General features: G+C 39.6%; 1 protein-coding gene across 5 annotated transcripts in view; it reads left to right on the forward strand.

The window, feature by feature from the left end:
* LONRF3 (LON peptidase N-terminal domain and ring finger 3) overlaps positions 1-18215 on the forward strand; it is a 49211-nt gene that overhangs the window by 13334 nt on the left and 17662 nt on the right. For all 5 annotated transcript variants that reach the window (XM_037821292.1, XM_037821293.1, XM_037821294.1 and 2 more), the window contains 5 exons: positions 140-377; positions 1167-1257; positions 13234-13348; positions 15493-15614; positions 17501-17659. In XM_037821292.1, coding sequence (XP_037677220.1) covers positions 140-377; positions 1167-1257; positions 13234-13348; positions 15493-15614; positions 17501-17659 — 725 coding nt within the window. The remainder of the gene's footprint in view (positions 1-139; positions 378-1166; positions 1258-13233; positions 13349-15492; positions 15615-17500; positions 17660-18215) is intronic.

The following is an 18215-nucleotide window of genomic DNA, read 5'->3' on the forward strand; positions in this document are numbered from 1 at the left end:
CCCCGGATTACCTACGTGTCCATTAAGGCTCAGGGGTGGGGATCGGGGCAATGCAATTTTCTCTTTGTCCCCTGTGGGTAAGAATATCAGAAGATAATGTTGGTCCTAAATAGATTCTGATGTTTGGCTCTTCCTCCAGGAGAATCTGGAGCTACCACATTGTTCTAGTCAGGAGGAAGCAGCAGCCAGGGAAGACTGCAGCAGCCTGTTGAAGCCAACTAAAATCAAGGTGGATGGTCAACAAGACAACATGAATGACCAGACTGCCTCTCCAGAATCTGTCTCCCCCAAGACTGGCAAATGCCAGGAAAAGAAAAGGAAACATTGCCAAATTGAACCTGAAGGTCCAGAGGTGCCTAATAAAGCCTCCGAGCAAGGTACCAACTTATCTAGGCAGAAAGGAGCTTAGAGGAGAGGCCTGGTCTAAGATATGCAAATTATATGCAATAATATATGCAAGTTACTTATTCTCCATTTGGGGTTTTCTCATGCTCTGAATGTGTGGTCCAGCTCTGGCACTTACCAGCTATGTGACCTCATGGAGTTGCTGTGTGCTAATGCACAGAGCACACTTTTAAGTGTTTAATGATAATTATAATGGAAGGCCAAGGCAGAGTATCAAGTAATAACATCCCATGCCCTTGGCAGTGTCACTTCCTTCCAGGCCAACCTTCCCCTACCCTCATCCCTGTTCTAGGAATGTACAACCAGGCAAGTGTGGCCAGTCCTCACCCCATTCATTCCCAGTTGTGCTGCCATAGGTTGGCATCTCAGAAGCAGCAGCAGCAGCTTGATGTCTTTCCAAGAGAGGTTGGAAATGCCAAGATTCAGCCTCAGCTCTAAGGCCTGGCTCAGTCTATGGAATTGTTGCTGCTGGCTGCTTTTGTGGTTGAGTGGGTGCCTCCTGCATTTGAATGAAGTTCCTGGGGCTCCTGTCCATTCCCTTACTTGTACTCTCTCTATGGGGCAATGTCCCAGGCTGCTGGGACCCTTTGAGAGCCTGCTTCAGGGTATTCTATTCTCAATAGTTCAGGTGATCACCAAATCAACTCTCTAGGAGAAGAATGAAAAATTGAAAAAAAAACAATTGGGTCCTTTTGTCACAGAAGTAATATCTGTGAAACTGAAGTTGGTCCAGCTCTGACTTAATGCTTTCTAAATCACAGATCCTCCCACTGATCAGGGGGCCAAACCTGCTCTCAGTATTCCATTCACAGCTTTTGACGCATCTGACCTTGAATGTTCACTCTGTATGAGGTAAGTGATGTGGGATATCACGTAGTGCCTAATGTTTCCTCCTCTCTGATGCCTGGACTTTTCTGATAGTGATCCACTTGCTCCATTGGTCAGCATGTAAAAGCATGGTTCTAATGAAATGGAAATGGACAATGTTGATTGTCACATGGGCCAGTTTGTTCCTCCTTCTTACAAACTACATTCCCTGCTTGTCTTGTTCCTGACTTGAAAATAACTGGAGAATGGGATGGGAATAATCTATTCATGGGTCACAGACTGATGGTTCACAGGCTGACTATGTCTTTTCTTTGGCCCTTATGTTTTTGTTGTTGTTGTTGTTAAATGTGAATGTCTTGAAACAGGACGTGCACTGTACTATTGGTTATGGTCCCCACCCCATCCTCACTTCCTTATACCAGTCTATGTCTTACATTTGCATTACTTTTATGGACCCTATAAGCATTAAAATTTATGACCCTGGAACTGACCTCAATTACTGGATCAAGAACTCAAAGCTCAAGGGCTAATGTCAGTGCCACAGGCCTGTTCTTTGGCAGCTGAAGGCCTAACTAGCTTTTGTCCAAGTATCTAGTTGGTTGCACATTTCTCCTCACCCAGAGCCACATCATCTCGGCCTTCTCAGATCTCTGGAGAGGCAAATTACCCCGTCCTACAACAAAGAAAGTTGTTATTACCACGGTCATTGTGACCATGTAAAATAAAAGTTATTGTCATTTGTTTCATTTCACAGCTGTAGCTTAATGATTAGGAACAGGGGCTCCAGAGCCAGATGGCCTGGGTTTGAACCTGGCTCTGCCACTTACTGGTTGTATGACCTGGAGCAAGTTACTTTGTTTTGTTTTGTTTTTGTCAGTAAAATAGAGACCAATAGTACCTACCTCATGGGATTGTTATGATGACTAAATGAGAAAATCTAGTTAAAATGCTTAAATTAGTGCCTAATAGTAAGTACTCAATGACTGTTAGCTATTTTTCCCTCTAGACCAGAGTTTCTTAACTTCAGGTCCATGAACCCCTGAGGAGGTTCTATGATGGATTCTAATAAATCTATGTATTCTCTGAATTGGTATGTAAAAGTGTGTGTTTGTATATGTGTATTTCCAGGACAAGGACCATAGCTTTCAGTGGATTCTCAAATGTATCTACTTCCCTAAAGAGCATTAAAAGGAAGTTAAGGTATTTGCACAAAAGTTGTTACAAAGTTTGATAAAAGAGAAGAGATGTCAAGACAATCTTTTGGTCCACCCACAGTGAGATCCAGCAGACAGAGAATCATCCTCAGATATTTTGTTGCCCCTTTACAAAAGCACATCTTCCATATCAATCACACATGCATTTGTATTCTGAACGACTTCTCTTGTCATATGAAGAAAAGTGAATAAGGCAGCAATTAACTGGAACATATACTTTTTTCTTAGAAATAATTTAGTTTGGTTGCCAAATTTATATCAAAAGTTTCGGCAGACTTGATAACGAACAGTTCAACATACAGAATGTAGAAGGAATTAAATGAAAAAGCCTTCCATGAACTGTCAGGAGTTTGTTTAGGTGGAGTGGGGTAGGGTGAGATGGGCTATATAATCAGTTCCCTTTTACCAGCTGCCTCTCCCCCTCAACCCTTCTAAGAGCTCACAACAGAATGGTAGGGTTATGCCAGAGCCACCGTACAAGATAGAACAAACCAAGTGAACCTAAGCCCGTGGTGTGAGCCATGGTCTGACAGATGTCAGACTCTGAATAGACTTGATTTAGCTTACACAGAAAGCCTAGGTCTTTGTTGTTCTTATCCTCTTTAACACTCCTCCCAACATCCAGGAACATGAAATTAAACATACAGACTCATCCTGTTTGTGTTTTCTCTGAGGACTAAGAATCTTGAGTTTGAAGTTCTTTTGTTCCCCTTCCTCTGCTCTCTCCCTTTCAGATTGTTTGTCCCTGATCTCAACGTGGGGCTTTGGAGAAGATTAGAAATAAACACCAACAGGACAAGACCCCCTTCTAGTTTGCTCAGTCCCTGAGTTTAAAAGCCATTATTTCCCTTACCCTTCTTCCCCATTCCAAGTCATACTTCAAAAAAGAAAAATGCCATCTTTGCCTGGAGTAGCTGTTGTATAGGTTGATAAGTTATATTTGGACTCTAGCTGCTTATATTGAAAAGGAAGCCTGCCAAATCTAGAGAGCATTTCTGATCTTGAGGCTCTTAAACTGTAATCCTTGGCCAGAAGCATATAATTCCCCTTCCAACAGGGTTTGTGTCTAAGTCAAAATCAGATGTTGACAGAGGCTTTTTACATGCATGCTTTAGCTTGAATTATTGCAATCTTGAAAAAGTTCCTGTTTCCACTTCTCTGTCGTGTTTTTCTTTTTTGTTGTTGTTAGGATTAGATTAGATTAGATGATTACCATTAGATTAGGCTCTATCATTATTACCGTTATGTGTCTATGGGGGAGAGTTGCTAAGAGTAGAGATATTCTCAAAAGATCTGCCAGGTCATGAAACTAGAAATATGAACCTACTGTACATGTTTCTAGAATGGCATCCAGTCCCATTGTGCTACACTGGTAGAATGACGAGTTAGGATATGGACTTATCTATTGTGATACTAGAGAGAGATCAGGAGAAGGTTATACATTCCACAGGGAAAAGGGTGGAAAAAGTGAATGGAAAAAGACTTGGAGGATGTATTAATGAGGAACTTTCCAATCTCCAAGTTTCCCCTGTTGGATTAGGAGAGCTCTGCTGAGAGAAGTTCCCTAATTCTAACATGTTGATCTTTAATGACTGAAATTCCACCTTTGAGATTGAGCTGGTACAGATACCCTAGCAATTGGGGGCACTTCTGGGCCTGTTGTGGAGCAGCATCTCTGAAGTGGCCAAGATATTTTGAGATGCAAAGCAAGAATGTTTGATATTTGAGCCAGTTATCTAATGGCCCAATGACCTCTTTGTCGTTTGAAACAAGAAGCTTTTTAGTTAACCTTGTTTTATCTGCTCAAGTAGCTAGGTGTTAAGCAACCAGTTCATTCTTCTTCTTCTCTCTCTCTTTCTCTGTCTCTCTCCCACTCACTTCCTTCCTCCCTTTCATTCCCTCTTTGGTCTCATTTGATAGCGGCAAAAGAACACAATACAAGGATGTGACTGGTGGGAAACGATAGCTATTTCCAGACCAGCCAAACATTTTATCAGGCTGACATCTAACTGAAAGCATTTATTATTACTATTGTTTAGTCCATCACTGTGACGATGTAAAATGCTTTCTTGTGAGAAAATCTGGCCCTGCTCTGATTTAGAAATGCTTCCCTGAAGTATTTTCTGAAATCATTGCCTAAAGTGATAAATAAAAGGGACAAGAATCTGGAGCACAGTGTGTGTGTTTGTGTGTGTATGTGTGCGTTTGTGTGTGTAGAGAGAGAGACAGAGAAAGAAAGAGAAGAGGGGCCAGGGAGGGGGAAGGAGTGAAAATGTGTGTGAATGTGCATTTATGAGTAGATGCATGATATATGTTTTAGATATAAATATACACATAGTTGTAGCAATGTCAAGACAATCTTTTGGTCCACCCAAAAGATTGTAGAAAGAAGATGGGCTTGGGAGCCAGATCTGATTTCATGACCCAAGTCCTGATACTTACTGGCTAGCTGTGTGACCTTGGGCAAGTTGTTTAACCTGCCCGAGTCTTAATTCTCGCAATAGTAAAACCATGAAGGTAATCATAAGTGGAACTTATCAATATATAAAGTTGATTTATATGAAAAACAGCACTGCACACACACCCCAAGATAGCAAGAGAAGTATATTCCATCTTTTTCTGGTCACTTTACCCAGTCACCCTTTGCAGAGTAGGAGAGTAGTCCTGAATACAGAAGCGAATTGAGTATTGAAAGGTGATATATTCTAAGCATCTGAACCTTGAATTAAAGCAATAAGTATGCAACATCTGTGGCAGCATTCTCATTTGTTATCACTCAGATGAGGGGCACACTTGAAACATTTGTGTTTGTTTAATTCATCTACTTGCTAAATGTGAGTATGTGTTGCAATTAATTAGCCAGCTATATCTTTGTTACTTTATGTGGATTGCATTCTGAAATGAACAGTAGGCCCAACTGTGAAATCCTCAGGAAAAAATAGTTTTGTTTCCTGGCTGCAGATGCAGATTCATCATTCATCTTCATCATTAGCATCTGTTCTAGTTTGCTAATGCTGCTGGAATGCAAAACACCAGAAATGGATTGGCTTTTATAAAGGGGGTTTATTTGGTTACACAGTTACAGTCTTAAGGCTATAAAGTGTCCAAGGTAAGGCATCAATAATCGGTTACCTTCACTGGAGGATGGCCAATGGTGTCCGGAAAACCTCTGTTAGCTGGGAAGGCACGTGGCTGGTGTCTGCTCCAAAGTTCTGGTTTCAAAATGGCTTTCTCCCAGGACGTTCCTCTCTAGGCTTCAGCTTCTCTGCAAAATGTCACTCTTAGTTGCTCTCGGGGCATTTGTCCTCTCTTAGCTTCTCCGGAGCAAGAGTCTGCTTTCAACGGCCGTCTTCAAACTGTCTCTCATCTGTAGCTTCTGTGCGTTCTTCAAAGTGTCCCTCTTGGCTGTAGCTCCTCTTCAAAATGTCACTCTCGGCTGCACTGAGTTCCTTCTGTTTGTCAGCTCATTCATATGGCCCCAGTGATTTAATTTAGACCCACCCTAAATGGGTGGGGTAACACATCCATGGAAATTATCCAATCAGAGTCATCAGCCACAGTTGGGTGGGGCATAGCTCCATGGAAACACTCAAAGAATTACAATCTAATTAACACTGATGGGTCTGCCCACACAAGATTACATCAAAGATAATGGCATTTCAGGGGACATAATACATTCAAACTGGCACAGCATCAAATAACGTATAAAAGATATTCAGAATTAGAAGACTCAAATTACTAAGGACAAGCCTGTTGGTTATAAGATATTCTGGTTTGGCTGTTCTAGTAATTAGATCAAAGCAGTGACTCTCAAACCAGGCTATATATCACATTTTTAAAAACATTTTAAATTGTGAAGTATAATACTCAGTGGAAAAGTGCATAAAACGTGAATCGTAAAATATTATAAAAGAGAATACCCACATAACCCTTCTCTATTCAAAAATAGAACATTTCCAGGACCTCAGAAGCCACCCACATGCCCATTCCCAATCTCTATTCCCTCACCTCCCCACTAGAATCTTGACTTTTATAGTTTTCTTTGTTTTTCTTTCTAGTTTTATCACCCATATATGCATCTCTAAACAGTGTAATTTAGTTTTGTCTGTTTTTTGGAACTTACATAAGCTGAATCACCCAGAATGTATTATTTTGATCTGACTTCTTTACATTTTAAGTTAAGATTTATCCGTGTTATTTCATGTAGATGTTTATTTTCATTGTTGTATAGTATTTCATCATATGAATCTACCACAATTCATTTATCTATTCTATTATATATGGATATTTGGATTGTTTCTAGTTTTGGACTATTATGAACAACATTGATATGAACATTTTTTACATATCCTGGTAAATATAAGTCTTTGTCCATTTTTCTATTGGGTTATCTCTCTTTATCCTTTTTCTTTATCTTACTGTATATTCTAGATACAAGTTCTTCACAAGTAATATGTGTTGCAAATACCTGCCCCTACTCTGTGGCTTGCCTTTTTGCTCTCTTAGTGGTGTATTTGATGAACTTAGAAGTTCTTAATTTTAATACAGCAAAATTATCAATCTTTTCATTTATAGTGTTTTTTTTAATATTTTGTTTAAGACAGTTTTTTTTTACCTTGAAGTCATAAAGATACTCTCCCATTTTATCTTCTAAAAGCATTAATAAAGTTTTGCCTTTCACATTTGTTTTTATAATCCACATGGAATTGAGTTTTGGGTATGTTGTGAAGCACAGTCCAATTTCAATTCCCCACATGGATATCCAGCTATCTCAGTAGTGTTTACTGAAAAAATTGTCCTTTCCTCCTGCTTTGAAGTGCCATATTTGTCATAAATCAAGCATCTGTGTCTTGGTTTATTTGTGGGCTTTCTATTCTATTCCATGGATTTGTCTGTGGTTTTGTGAGTTCTACACTGTATTAATCACTACAGCTTTATAATATGTTCTGATGTCTAGTGGAGCAAGCCCTCCCACACTGCTGCTCTTAATAAGTGTCTTGAATCTTCTTGGCATTTTTGCCTTTCCATAAAAGTTTTGAATCAACTTGCAAGTTCCACAAATACAAACAAATGAAATAATTCATTGGGATTTTTATTTAGGTCTCCTTTGATTTCTTTCAATGAAGTGTTTATTATTCTTTTCCAATAGAGGTCTTACACAACTTTTATTGGATTTATTCCTGGGTCCTTCATCATATATATATATATATATATAAAATTGAGATTGTTCACATGCCATACAACTATCCAAAGATCCAAAGTGTACAATCAATTGCCCATGATAACCATCACACAGCTGTGCATCCATCACCACAATTAATTTTTTTCCATTTTTAGGACATTTTCATCACTCCAGAAAAGAAATAAAGACAAAAAAAAAAAAAAGGACTCCATCCCCCTAATTACCTCCCCTCCATTATTGATTCATAGTTTTGGTATATTACATTTGTTACTATTGATGAAAGAATGTTAAAATACTACTAACTGTTGTATATAGTTTGCAATAGGTATATATATATTTTTTCCTATATGCATCTCTATTATTAACTTCTAGTTATAGTGTCCTACATTTGTTCTAGTTCATGAGAGAGATTTCTAATATTTGTATAGTTAATAACGGACATTGTCCACCACAAGATTCACTGTTCTGTACATTCCCATCTTTTAACCTCCAACTTTCCTTCCAGCAAACATACGTGACTCTGAGCTTACCATTTCCACCATATTCACACACCACTCAGCACTGTTAGTTATTCTCACAATGTGCTACCATCACCTCTGTCCATTTCCAAACGTTTAAGTTCACCCTAGTTGAACATTCTGCTCATAATAAGCAACTGCTTCCCCTTCTTTAGCCTCATTCTATATCCTGGTAACTTATATTTCATGTCTGTGAGTCTACATATTATAATTAGTTCATATCATTGAGACCCTGCAATATTTGCCTTTATATGTCTGTCTTATTTCACTCAATATAGTGCCCTCAAGGTTTCTTCATCAGCCCATTTCTTTTAAGATGGTTGTGTTCACACACCATACATTCCATCCTAAGTAGACAATTGTTGGTTCCCTGTATAGTCACATATTTATGTATTCAGCACCATCGCCACTATCTATCTAAGGACATCTCCATTTCTTCCACAAAGCAGGAGGAAGATTCAAAGAAGGCAGAGACAAAAGAAAAAGAAAAGAGAGAGGAAAAAAAACAAAAAAAACCCACAAAACTTGACAGCTAGAAAGCAACAAAAGGAAAGACAGTATTAACCTTAAGTAGAATAAAGAGTCAGACAACATCACCAATGTCAGGAGTCCCATATCCTTCCCCTATTCCAACCCCCCCATATGCATTTAGCTTTGGTATATTGGCTTTGTTATATTAAAAGAAGCATAATACAAAGTTTCCATTACTTATAGTCTCTGGTTTGCATTGATTGTATTTTCCCCCAATCCCACCCTATTTTAACACCTTGGAATGTTGACATTCATTTGTTCTACCTCATGTAAAAACATATTTTTACCTTTTATTACAATCGTTGAGCACCCTAGGTTTCCCTGAGTTACACAGTCCCAGTCTTTATCCTTGGTCTTTTGTTCTGGTGTCCCACATGGTCCCAACTTTACTCTTTCAACCATACTCACAGTCATCTTTGTTCAGTGTACTTACATTGCTGTGCTACCATCTCCCAAAATTGTTTTCCAAACCTCTCACTCCTGTCTTTTCCTTTCTGTCTGCAGTGCTTCCTTTAGTGTTTCCTGTAGAGCAGGTATCTTGTTCACAAACTTTGTCATTGTCAGTTTGTCTGAGAATATTTTAAGCTCTCCCTCATATTTGAAGGACGCTTTTGCCAGATATAAGATTCTTGGTTGGTGGTTTTTCTCTTTCTGTATCTTAAATATATTACCCCACCTCCTTCTTGCCTCCATGGTTTCTGCTGAGAGATCCACACACAGTCTTATCAAGCTTCCTTTGTATGTGATGGATCACTTTTCTCTTGCTGCTTTCAGGATTCTCTCTTTATCTTTGACATTTGATAATCTGATTAAGTGTCTTTGCATAGGCCTATTCAGATTTATTCTGTTTGGGGTATGCTGCACTTCTTGGATCCATAAGTTTATGTCTTTCATAAGAGATGGGAAATTTTCATTGATTATTTCCTCTATTATTGCTTCTGCCCCTTTTCCTTTCTCTTCTCCTTCAGAGACACCAATGACATGTACATTCCTGATTTTCCTTTTGTCCTTAAGTTCCCGGAGACGTTGCTTGTATTTTTCCATTCTTTTCTCTATCTGTTCTTTTGTGTGTAGGCTTTCAGGTGCCTTGTTCTCCAGTTCCTGAGTGTTTTCTTCTGCCTCTTGAGATCTGCATTGTATGTTTCCATTGTGTGTTTCATCTCTTGTGTTGTGCCTTTCATTTCTGTAGATTTTGCCAGTTGGTTTTTTGAACCTTCAATTTCTACCTTATGTATGCCCAGTGTTTTCATTATACACTTCATCTCTTTTGCCATATCCTCCCTAAACTTTTTGAATTGACTTAGTATTAGTTGTTTAAGTTCCTGTCTCTCAGCTGAAGTGCAAGTTTGTTCCTTTGACTGGGCTATAACTTCATTTCTGTTAGTGTAGGTTGTAGGTTTCTGTTGTCTAGGCATGGTTTCCTTGGTTACCCCAATCAGGTTTTCCCAGACCAAAATGGGCTCTGTTCCCAGAAGGAAGAGCTATTCAGTATCCGGTTTCCCTGAGGGTGTGTCTTAGAAAATTGGTGCACCCTGGGAGGCCTCGTGTCACTGTGCTTTTCTGCCCAGCAGGTGGCGCCTGTCAGCCTGTAACTCCAGACTGTTGTAAGGAGGTGTGGCCCATGGCTGTTTTCCCCCAGGCTCTGGGGTCTGGGTCTGAATGGAAGGTGGGTAGTAGAGCTGGCCCCACCCCTTTCCTCTTAGGGAAGATAGACCACCTAGGGAGAGGTCATTAGCATTTCAATGGTCTCTCTCTGCCTGTGCTATCTCCACCCTTGTCTGGGTCAGAGCACTGGGAACTGAAAATGGCTGAGGCTTTCTCCACTGAGCTGAAACAGGGACAGAAGGCCCCCTGCAGGGCCAGTCCGCGGCCACCCTCTGGCTCTCCAAGGTCAGTCTTCACCCAAAGCCTCTGTCTGCTTGTTGGGGATTCGTATCGAGCAGTCCACATTTGTTAATTAAAACCCTGTTGGAGCTCAGCTGAGCTATATTTGCTTGCTCAGAGAGAGCTGCTCTCTGGCTCCACGAGGCTTTGCAGCTTGGGCTATGGGGGGAGGGGTCTCCCTATTTGGATCCACAGTTTTTACTTACAGATTTTATGCTGCGATCTTGGGCATTCCTCCCAATCCAGGTTGGTGTATGAGTGGATGGTCACGTTTTTCCCCCCGCAGTTATTCTGGATTATTTACTAGCTGTTCCTGGTTGTTTATTAGTTGTTTCAGGGGGACTAACTAGCTTCCACTCCTCTCTATGCCGCCATCTTAGATCCACCTGGATCCTTCATTTTTAAAAGAAATTATAAATGCCGTCTTTAAAATTTTTATTTTCTGACATTCATTGCTGAAATATAGCATTATAATTGTGTGTATTTATTCAGCAATCTCTCTTAATTCTTATCAATTCTAATAAACTTTCAGTAGATTCTGTTAGATTTTCTAAGTTCACCATTATACCATCTGCAAATACAGACAGATTTGGGTTTTTCCTTCCTAATCCTTATATATTTTATTTTTTCTTCTTGCCATATTGCGCTGGTTAGGACCTCCATCATAAAGAACTGTTTTTGAAACTAATTTTACTTTTGGGCCAATTTAATAACAGAGATTTAATAATTTTGTTAAACAAATTAACTACTTTTTTAAACAGGATTATAAGTCTCAAAAAGTAACAAAAAAGCAAATATATGAAAAGTTTCTCTACTACTCTAGATCCTCATTGGCTTGTTAAAAGTGTAAATCTCTGCCCACTCCTTGACCTACTGATTTGCAAACTTTAGCCAGCGGGACTTGACCATGTGTAAGTTTTTAAAGCTCCACGGATGATTCTGATAATTATGTTTGAAAACCAATACAGAAGTTTGGCCTATGTAGGGCTCAGTAGGCTCAGTAGGACTGTATAATTCAGTGATTCTCAATGCTGGCTGCACATCAAAATCAACAGAGGAGTTTTAAAATATCCTAAACCTGCGTCCTTATCCTAGACCAGCTGAATCTGAATCTTTGTAGGTGCAGTCTCCAGCATCTACCTTTTTAAAAAGCTCCCCAGGTGATGGGGGATGTGATGTTGGGAGAGGCAGGAGGGAGGGCTTAAAAAGGGGTAAGACCATAACATTCTTTGAAATTTGCTCTCCAACTACTTGTTAAATTGTATTTTGAAAGTTATCACTTTTCTGTATATGTTATATTTCACCATAAAAATGTAAAAAGAAAAAAGGGGAGTAAGAGGAAACTTCAGTGGGTGTTGGTTATGTTCACTGTCTTCATTGTGATGGCTCCATAGGTATGTACATATGTCACAACTTATCAAAATGAACATTTAAAGTACACGCATTGTGTGTCAATTATACATCAATAAAGTTGTTTAAAGAAAAAGTACCCCAGGTGATCCTGATGCACAGCAATGGGAATCCTTGTTCTAATTGAAGCAGAAGTTGGATAGACTTTCATCTGCCAGCATTTAAGTGTGTATACTCAATCAAGCGACTTCACCTACTCTAGACTTCAGTTTCATTCTGAGTTGGTGGGTTCAGTTTCTTCTCAAGTCCTTTTCGGCTCCCACATTTTGATTCTTCTGCTCAGCTTGGCAGTGCAGACCAGGCTACCGGTGTACCTCCTGGCCACATAAGGGAGCTGTGCAGGTGGCTGCCTCTTCCTCTCAACTGAACACTCGTGAGGTCAAAGTAGGCTGGTGAGGCGTCTTTCCCTTTTTTTCTGTGCTCTTCCTCTTGGTGAGTGTAAATCCCACATCTGAGCCTCATCTTTGACTGCCCCCACCCACTAGTCCTGTTGCAGGTGAGCCGTTGTTTAAGCTAAGTAGATTCATGAATCTCTGAATGTACAGAACAGCTTTCTAAAAGGATTCCCAGATTGCTTTGAAACTATTCAGCTCCCCCAAAGCAATTAAAATAGGATCTATTTGAAGTATATGTATTTATTTTCAGTAGCACATTAACAATATTACTCTGATGTCCATGGGAAAATTATCTATACATATAAAAAGCAGTTATGTTTGTTAGAAGTGCAATTTCAAGATCCTTTCGGTGGTAAATGTTGCTTAGGTGAAAAAATGAATCAAGGCTAGCAAACAAGCGAAGTCCTTTTCTGTAGTAGTAATATGATGTGAAGGACTTACATGGGTAAATGTGTAAGTGTGTGTGTGTGTGTGTGTGTGTGTCTATGTCAGGTGAACAGGTTGGCTAAATATTTTTAGAATGTGATCTATTCAGACACTGTGAGCATTAATCTCTCTTTTTCTGGGACCAGACAGGGGTGAAAATTCCTCTGGATGCCCCAGAATATACCAACTATAGAACTGTTACAAAAATGATCTAGCTATAACCCCAAACATTAATTTAAATCCAGCCCAGAAATAAAAAGCAAGTGCTTTTCTGAAGCACAGCAACAATATAACAATAACAAAAATGAAAAGAACCCCCCCCACATAATTTTCCAAAAAACACTATAAGAACCTTAGCATTGAGTAATTCTGTCTTTTATTTTTGTTCTTATTGCCGTTTTGTTTTTTTTTTTTTTAACATTTTGATTCCTAAATTTCAGATTATTTTATGAGCCAGTCACAACACCCTGTGGGCATACCTTTTGCTTAAAATGCTTTGAAAGATGCCTAGATCACAATGCGAAGTGTCCTCTGTGCAAAGATGGACTTTCACAGGTAAAACAATGTGGTTGCTTCTTGGTTGGGTTAGCTTATTTGGAATTAGGTACTAAGATAGTGCCTGATTGGATCCCAAGCCTCTGCACTATGCTAGGGCAAAATACCTCCTCAGACCATCTATTTATTTCTTCTGTCTTATAGACACTTCTTTACCCCTTCTTCAGGAAAATGAGTTAACATCTAGATTTTTATCAACTGAAAGTTGTGAAATTAATTTGTTTATTTGGGAACAAAAATATTAGATGGACGATAAACCTGGATCCTTGTTCTATTCCCAACGTGCTACCTGATTCAGTGTAATCCTGGGTGAATCTTTTGTCCATTCTAGGCTAAGACTAGATGAGCTCTGATGTTCTCTTATCATTAATATTTATTCTGTGGTTTGAAGACCTCAGATCCAAGGTCCCCAGAAAAACCTCATAGACCTTCAGTGTGGTCCTTGTCCCATCCCTGGAGAGCAGATACTTGGCTACTTGAAAAGCTCTAGGCTTCCAGATCCTCTGAAGTTAATCATACAATCTCCCACCTTTGTTTTTCAAGTTGTCTTAATGGAATTTTCTTTAGCAAAAGAGGACCCAGGAGTCCTTCTTCTTTTCCCTCCCTCAGGGTCTTTTTTGCCACATTTTACAATTGGTATTAATGTTCCTTGACCCCTGTCATTCCTAAGGAGAGGTTGGAGGTGCAAGCCTAACTCCAAGTGATTGTAGGTCCGAAGAAGTCACATGTTGAACTTTCACAACACCCCAACATGTAAACTAAGTGAAATGAACATCAAGGGTAGTCCTGCAGGTGTGTATGTGGAGTTGGGGGGAAGGGGAGAGTCAATGTCATGCCTTTCCTTAGATAAAGGGATGAGATTTGCTGGGCTGATGGTAGGTGAGGCATCCATGGTCTTTATGACTACTTAAATAATACATTTATACTGTGATAACACTACAGAATTCAGATAAGCAGAAAGAAGAAAAATCTACCCTTATGATCATCACCTAGAGAAAATTATTGATAACATTTTAGTATGTGCCTTTCCCAGGTATTTTGTTTTAGCATCAGCTGAGGGGTCACCTCCGTCTTGGATTGGCTATCTCCTGAATCACTGTTTTCCCTCAAAGACCGGGACTGGGCAAAGCAATTGATTCTCCTGTAGCCAGGCGATAGTAGATACTGCAGGATCATGGACTCAGGGGCTAGAACATATTCCATCTATCTCTGTGTATTCACACAAGATCACACTGACACAGTTTTATTTATAGAGAAATGTCTTATTCCAATCACATTCACTACAAAATAGACACAGCCCATACTGAGAAAGGAAAAAAATTGTCTGAAACCAGCAGTTTTATACTCAGGAGCGCCACCTGCTGGGTTTGTAGGGGCGGTTAGTTTCCATAATGAGCAATTTTCTCCACTGATGATTCAGGCTGTTAAATACCCACGACTCACAGATCCCCATGTATGCATGGGATAGGGGTGTGTGGGAAGAAAGTAATAATGACAGTTGAGCATGGTTTATAACATAAGTTCAAGAATATCTAGATGACATATCTTTAAAAAGCAGATAAACAAACAAAATCACCCATTTTTAGCTGTTTTTTTTCCCTCTCCCTAAAGTTAAAGGGGGAAAAGAGTGTAGACTTGAAATATTTACAAGCCAAACATTGGGGTGAGGTGGGGCTGGACCAAGCTAGAAAAGGATCAATGATTAAAAATTGATTTTTAGTTCCCTGAACCTTGCGACTATTGACTTTCAGCACATCCCAGATGAAGACCATTTCAGTGAGCTTGTAAGCACATAACCAGAAAGAGGAAAGGGAATGATTTTGTTTTCTTTTTGGACAAGAATGTGATCTTGATTTCAGTGTTTCGGGAAAGCTATGAGATTTTTAAAACTTCAGTTCAGGCTTTTCCCTTGTTAAAACATTTAATTTTTTCCAATTATAATAGTAATACATTGTATGTGCTTTTTCAACTTAACTTTAACATCCAGAGAGTGCATACATTATAATAGTATCAGCCGCTAATCTGTGGGTCTAAATTACTCTAATATGTGGGTCATTTGATTATTTTTCTGATTACATCAGAAAGTGCTTTGTGTTTTTCTGATCACTGCAAAATGTTTAATTGCCTTTTTCTTCCTTACATAGTGTTTGGCATCAAGAAAATACAGCAAAAATATTATAATGGAGGAGCTAATAGCTAAATTCCTTCCAGAAGAACTCAATGAACGAAGAAGGCTTCATGAAGAGGAAATGGAAGAACTTTCTAAGTGTGTATATGCATGTTTCTATTTTCAGTTTCACTATACCAGCTCATGAGGAGCTGAATGTGCACATCTCTTCCCAGCTCCTTGTTCAGTAATATCATGTTAGTAGCTTGAAACTAGCCATGTGGTAGAAGTATTTACACCACAGAAATTGGTAAATACTGCAAACTAGTTCCCCCTCTCTCCCGGCTCTGAGAGCCATTTGTTAAACATTTATCAGCATACCACTGAAGAAGCATAAGCCAAACCATTGACCAGGGCACATCTTGGTACTAGTAACAGAGTGTTGCTAGCAGCAGTAAATTGGCACAGCTTAATCAGGGGAATTTAAGGATTAGACGCGTTCAGAAGACTGTCTTTAAATATATGAGTGGTGCTGTGAGGTTAAGAACTTTGATGCCAGTCAGGTCTGTATCTAAGACCCAGTTCTGCCACAAAGTGAGTATACTTCATGACCCTAAGCAGGTCACTTAACCTTCTGAGCCTCATTGTCCTCATTTTTAGCTTAGGGATAATAATGGTTCTTACCTCAAGAAATTGTTATGAAGATCAAATGAACTAGTGCATAGTAAGTATTTAGTAAGTGATAATAGTAGTGCTTGTTGTACACCTCTTCTGCCATGCTTTGGTTGTGTGAGAGGTGAAGAGTACAGACAAGGATGTAACTGGGGCTCCAGTCTCACTACCTGGCTGGAAGAATAGCTCGCCTAGTCAGCATAAAAGACAAGAAGCAGTCACTAATTTCTGACTCTCATACTGCTCCCCTCCTCTCTTCCATCCCCAGTGGAATAGAACTTCTTACAGGATTTTGGAGGTGATGTTCCTGACAGCAAAAGGCATTCTGGTTTTATGCCCACCCTGTAGAGAGTATTTCTAAACTCTGCCACCAGTTTGAATGTGACTTTCATCCTGAAAAGCTAGCAATGAAATCCTTTTTTTCTCATTGACTTATATTAGAACTACTCAGGGTATCTTTATCTTTATTTCTGATTCTTTAATTAGCCTCTAGTCTCTCTGAGTCCTCTTCTCAAATATTATTTAATGTTTTCTTAACAAATACTTGGGGCTTTCTATTTAAAGGAATCCTAAGCTTAATCCTTTTGAGATTTGACCAATTTCATATTTGTTAGTGGTTTTAGGTTTAGCTGTTCCTATATTGGATTTGCTAGACAAATAAGAGGATAGTGATCCAGGAGGAGCTGACCCAGTTGGTGATTCCCCAATGGGCTGTGTTATCTGAGTCTCCTGGGGGTACTTATTGAAATGCAGATTCCTTGATCCTAATTTCAGAGCTACTACATCAGTATTTCTGGAGATTTGGCCACCCAGTCATCTGGATTCAAGCATCCCCAGTATTTCTGATGCATGGGAATGTTTGAGCATCACTGGGCTAGATTATTCTTGCCTCCCTTTTGCTCCCTCCTCCCCACTGCTGGGTCTTCTATGTAGATTCTTTGGAGGCTCTGAAAATTTGCGATGCACATGGGGATCTTGTAGAGAATTTCCCACCACCCCTTTGGAGAACTGGGTCGAATTAATGTCATCATTACCCTTCCCCATACTGACAGCAAAACATCACAGGAGATTGTTTTGAGTGGAGAGCATGAATGAAAGAAAAAAGTAAGAGGTATGAATATCATCCACAATGTTAAGGTACTAAAGAGCTGTTTAGTCAAATTAGAATGTGTAGAATGCCAGTTTTAATCTCTTAGCTCTTAGGCTAACCACTGCACCAGATAATGGGACTCAACCCACAGCATCAGTTGTGTTTCAGTTTATATCAGCCATCAAAACTTGATGTCTCCTTTTTCTATGACAATGTTTGGCCAACCTTTTTCTGTTCTGCCTGCATTTGCCCTGAGTTATATGCCATTTGCTCTTTCTGACAGCTTAAATAAGAACGTGCCTATTTTCGTGTGTACTATGGCCTATCCCACCGTTCCTTGTCCCCTGCACATCTTTGAGCCTTGTTACCGTTTGATGATTCGTAGATGCATTGAAACAGGCACAAGGCAGTTTGGCATGTGCCTTGGAGATTCTGTCAAAGGGTAAGTGAGGAGCTACCTGAAGAAAGGAAAGGTGGGTAGAAAGGTTTTTTGCTTGCTTGTTTGTTTGACCTTGGGGTGCTCCCAGGAGTTGGGGAAACATAAGCATAGTTCATGACATGTAGCCATCTCTAGAACATGAGTATTTGTAATTTGTAAGGATCAGGGGCCCTCTGCCCCCTAGGTTACCATCTGACAGCCTGCCTTTTTAAAAGAACCCCAGGATCAATATTTTGTTAAACAGGTAGCATATATTATAAAACTTGTTTTATTAGAGTTTGGGCCCTGGAGTCAGTTTGCCTGGGTTCATATTCTGAGTTCAGCCTCACAGCAAGTTTGACTCAGTTTCCTAATCTAAAAGTGGGTATAATAGTAGTGCCTACCTCATTGGGTTTGTTGGGAGGATAGATGAGTTAATGCACATAAAGCACTTAAGCATAGTACCAGGCACGTAGCATGTGCTCAATAAATGTTAGCATTAAGATTTTTTTCACACAGGCACTGCCTGGTGTGTAGTATCAGCTGTAGATCCTGAGAAAGGCAAATAGGCAGAAGTCAC

This window comes from Choloepus didactylus, chromosome X (genome assembly GCF_015220235.1).
Source record: "Choloepus didactylus isolate mChoDid1 chromosome X, mChoDid1.pri, whole genome shotgun sequence".
NCBI lineage: Eukaryota > Metazoa > Chordata > Mammalia > Pilosa > Megalonychidae > Choloepus > Choloepus didactylus.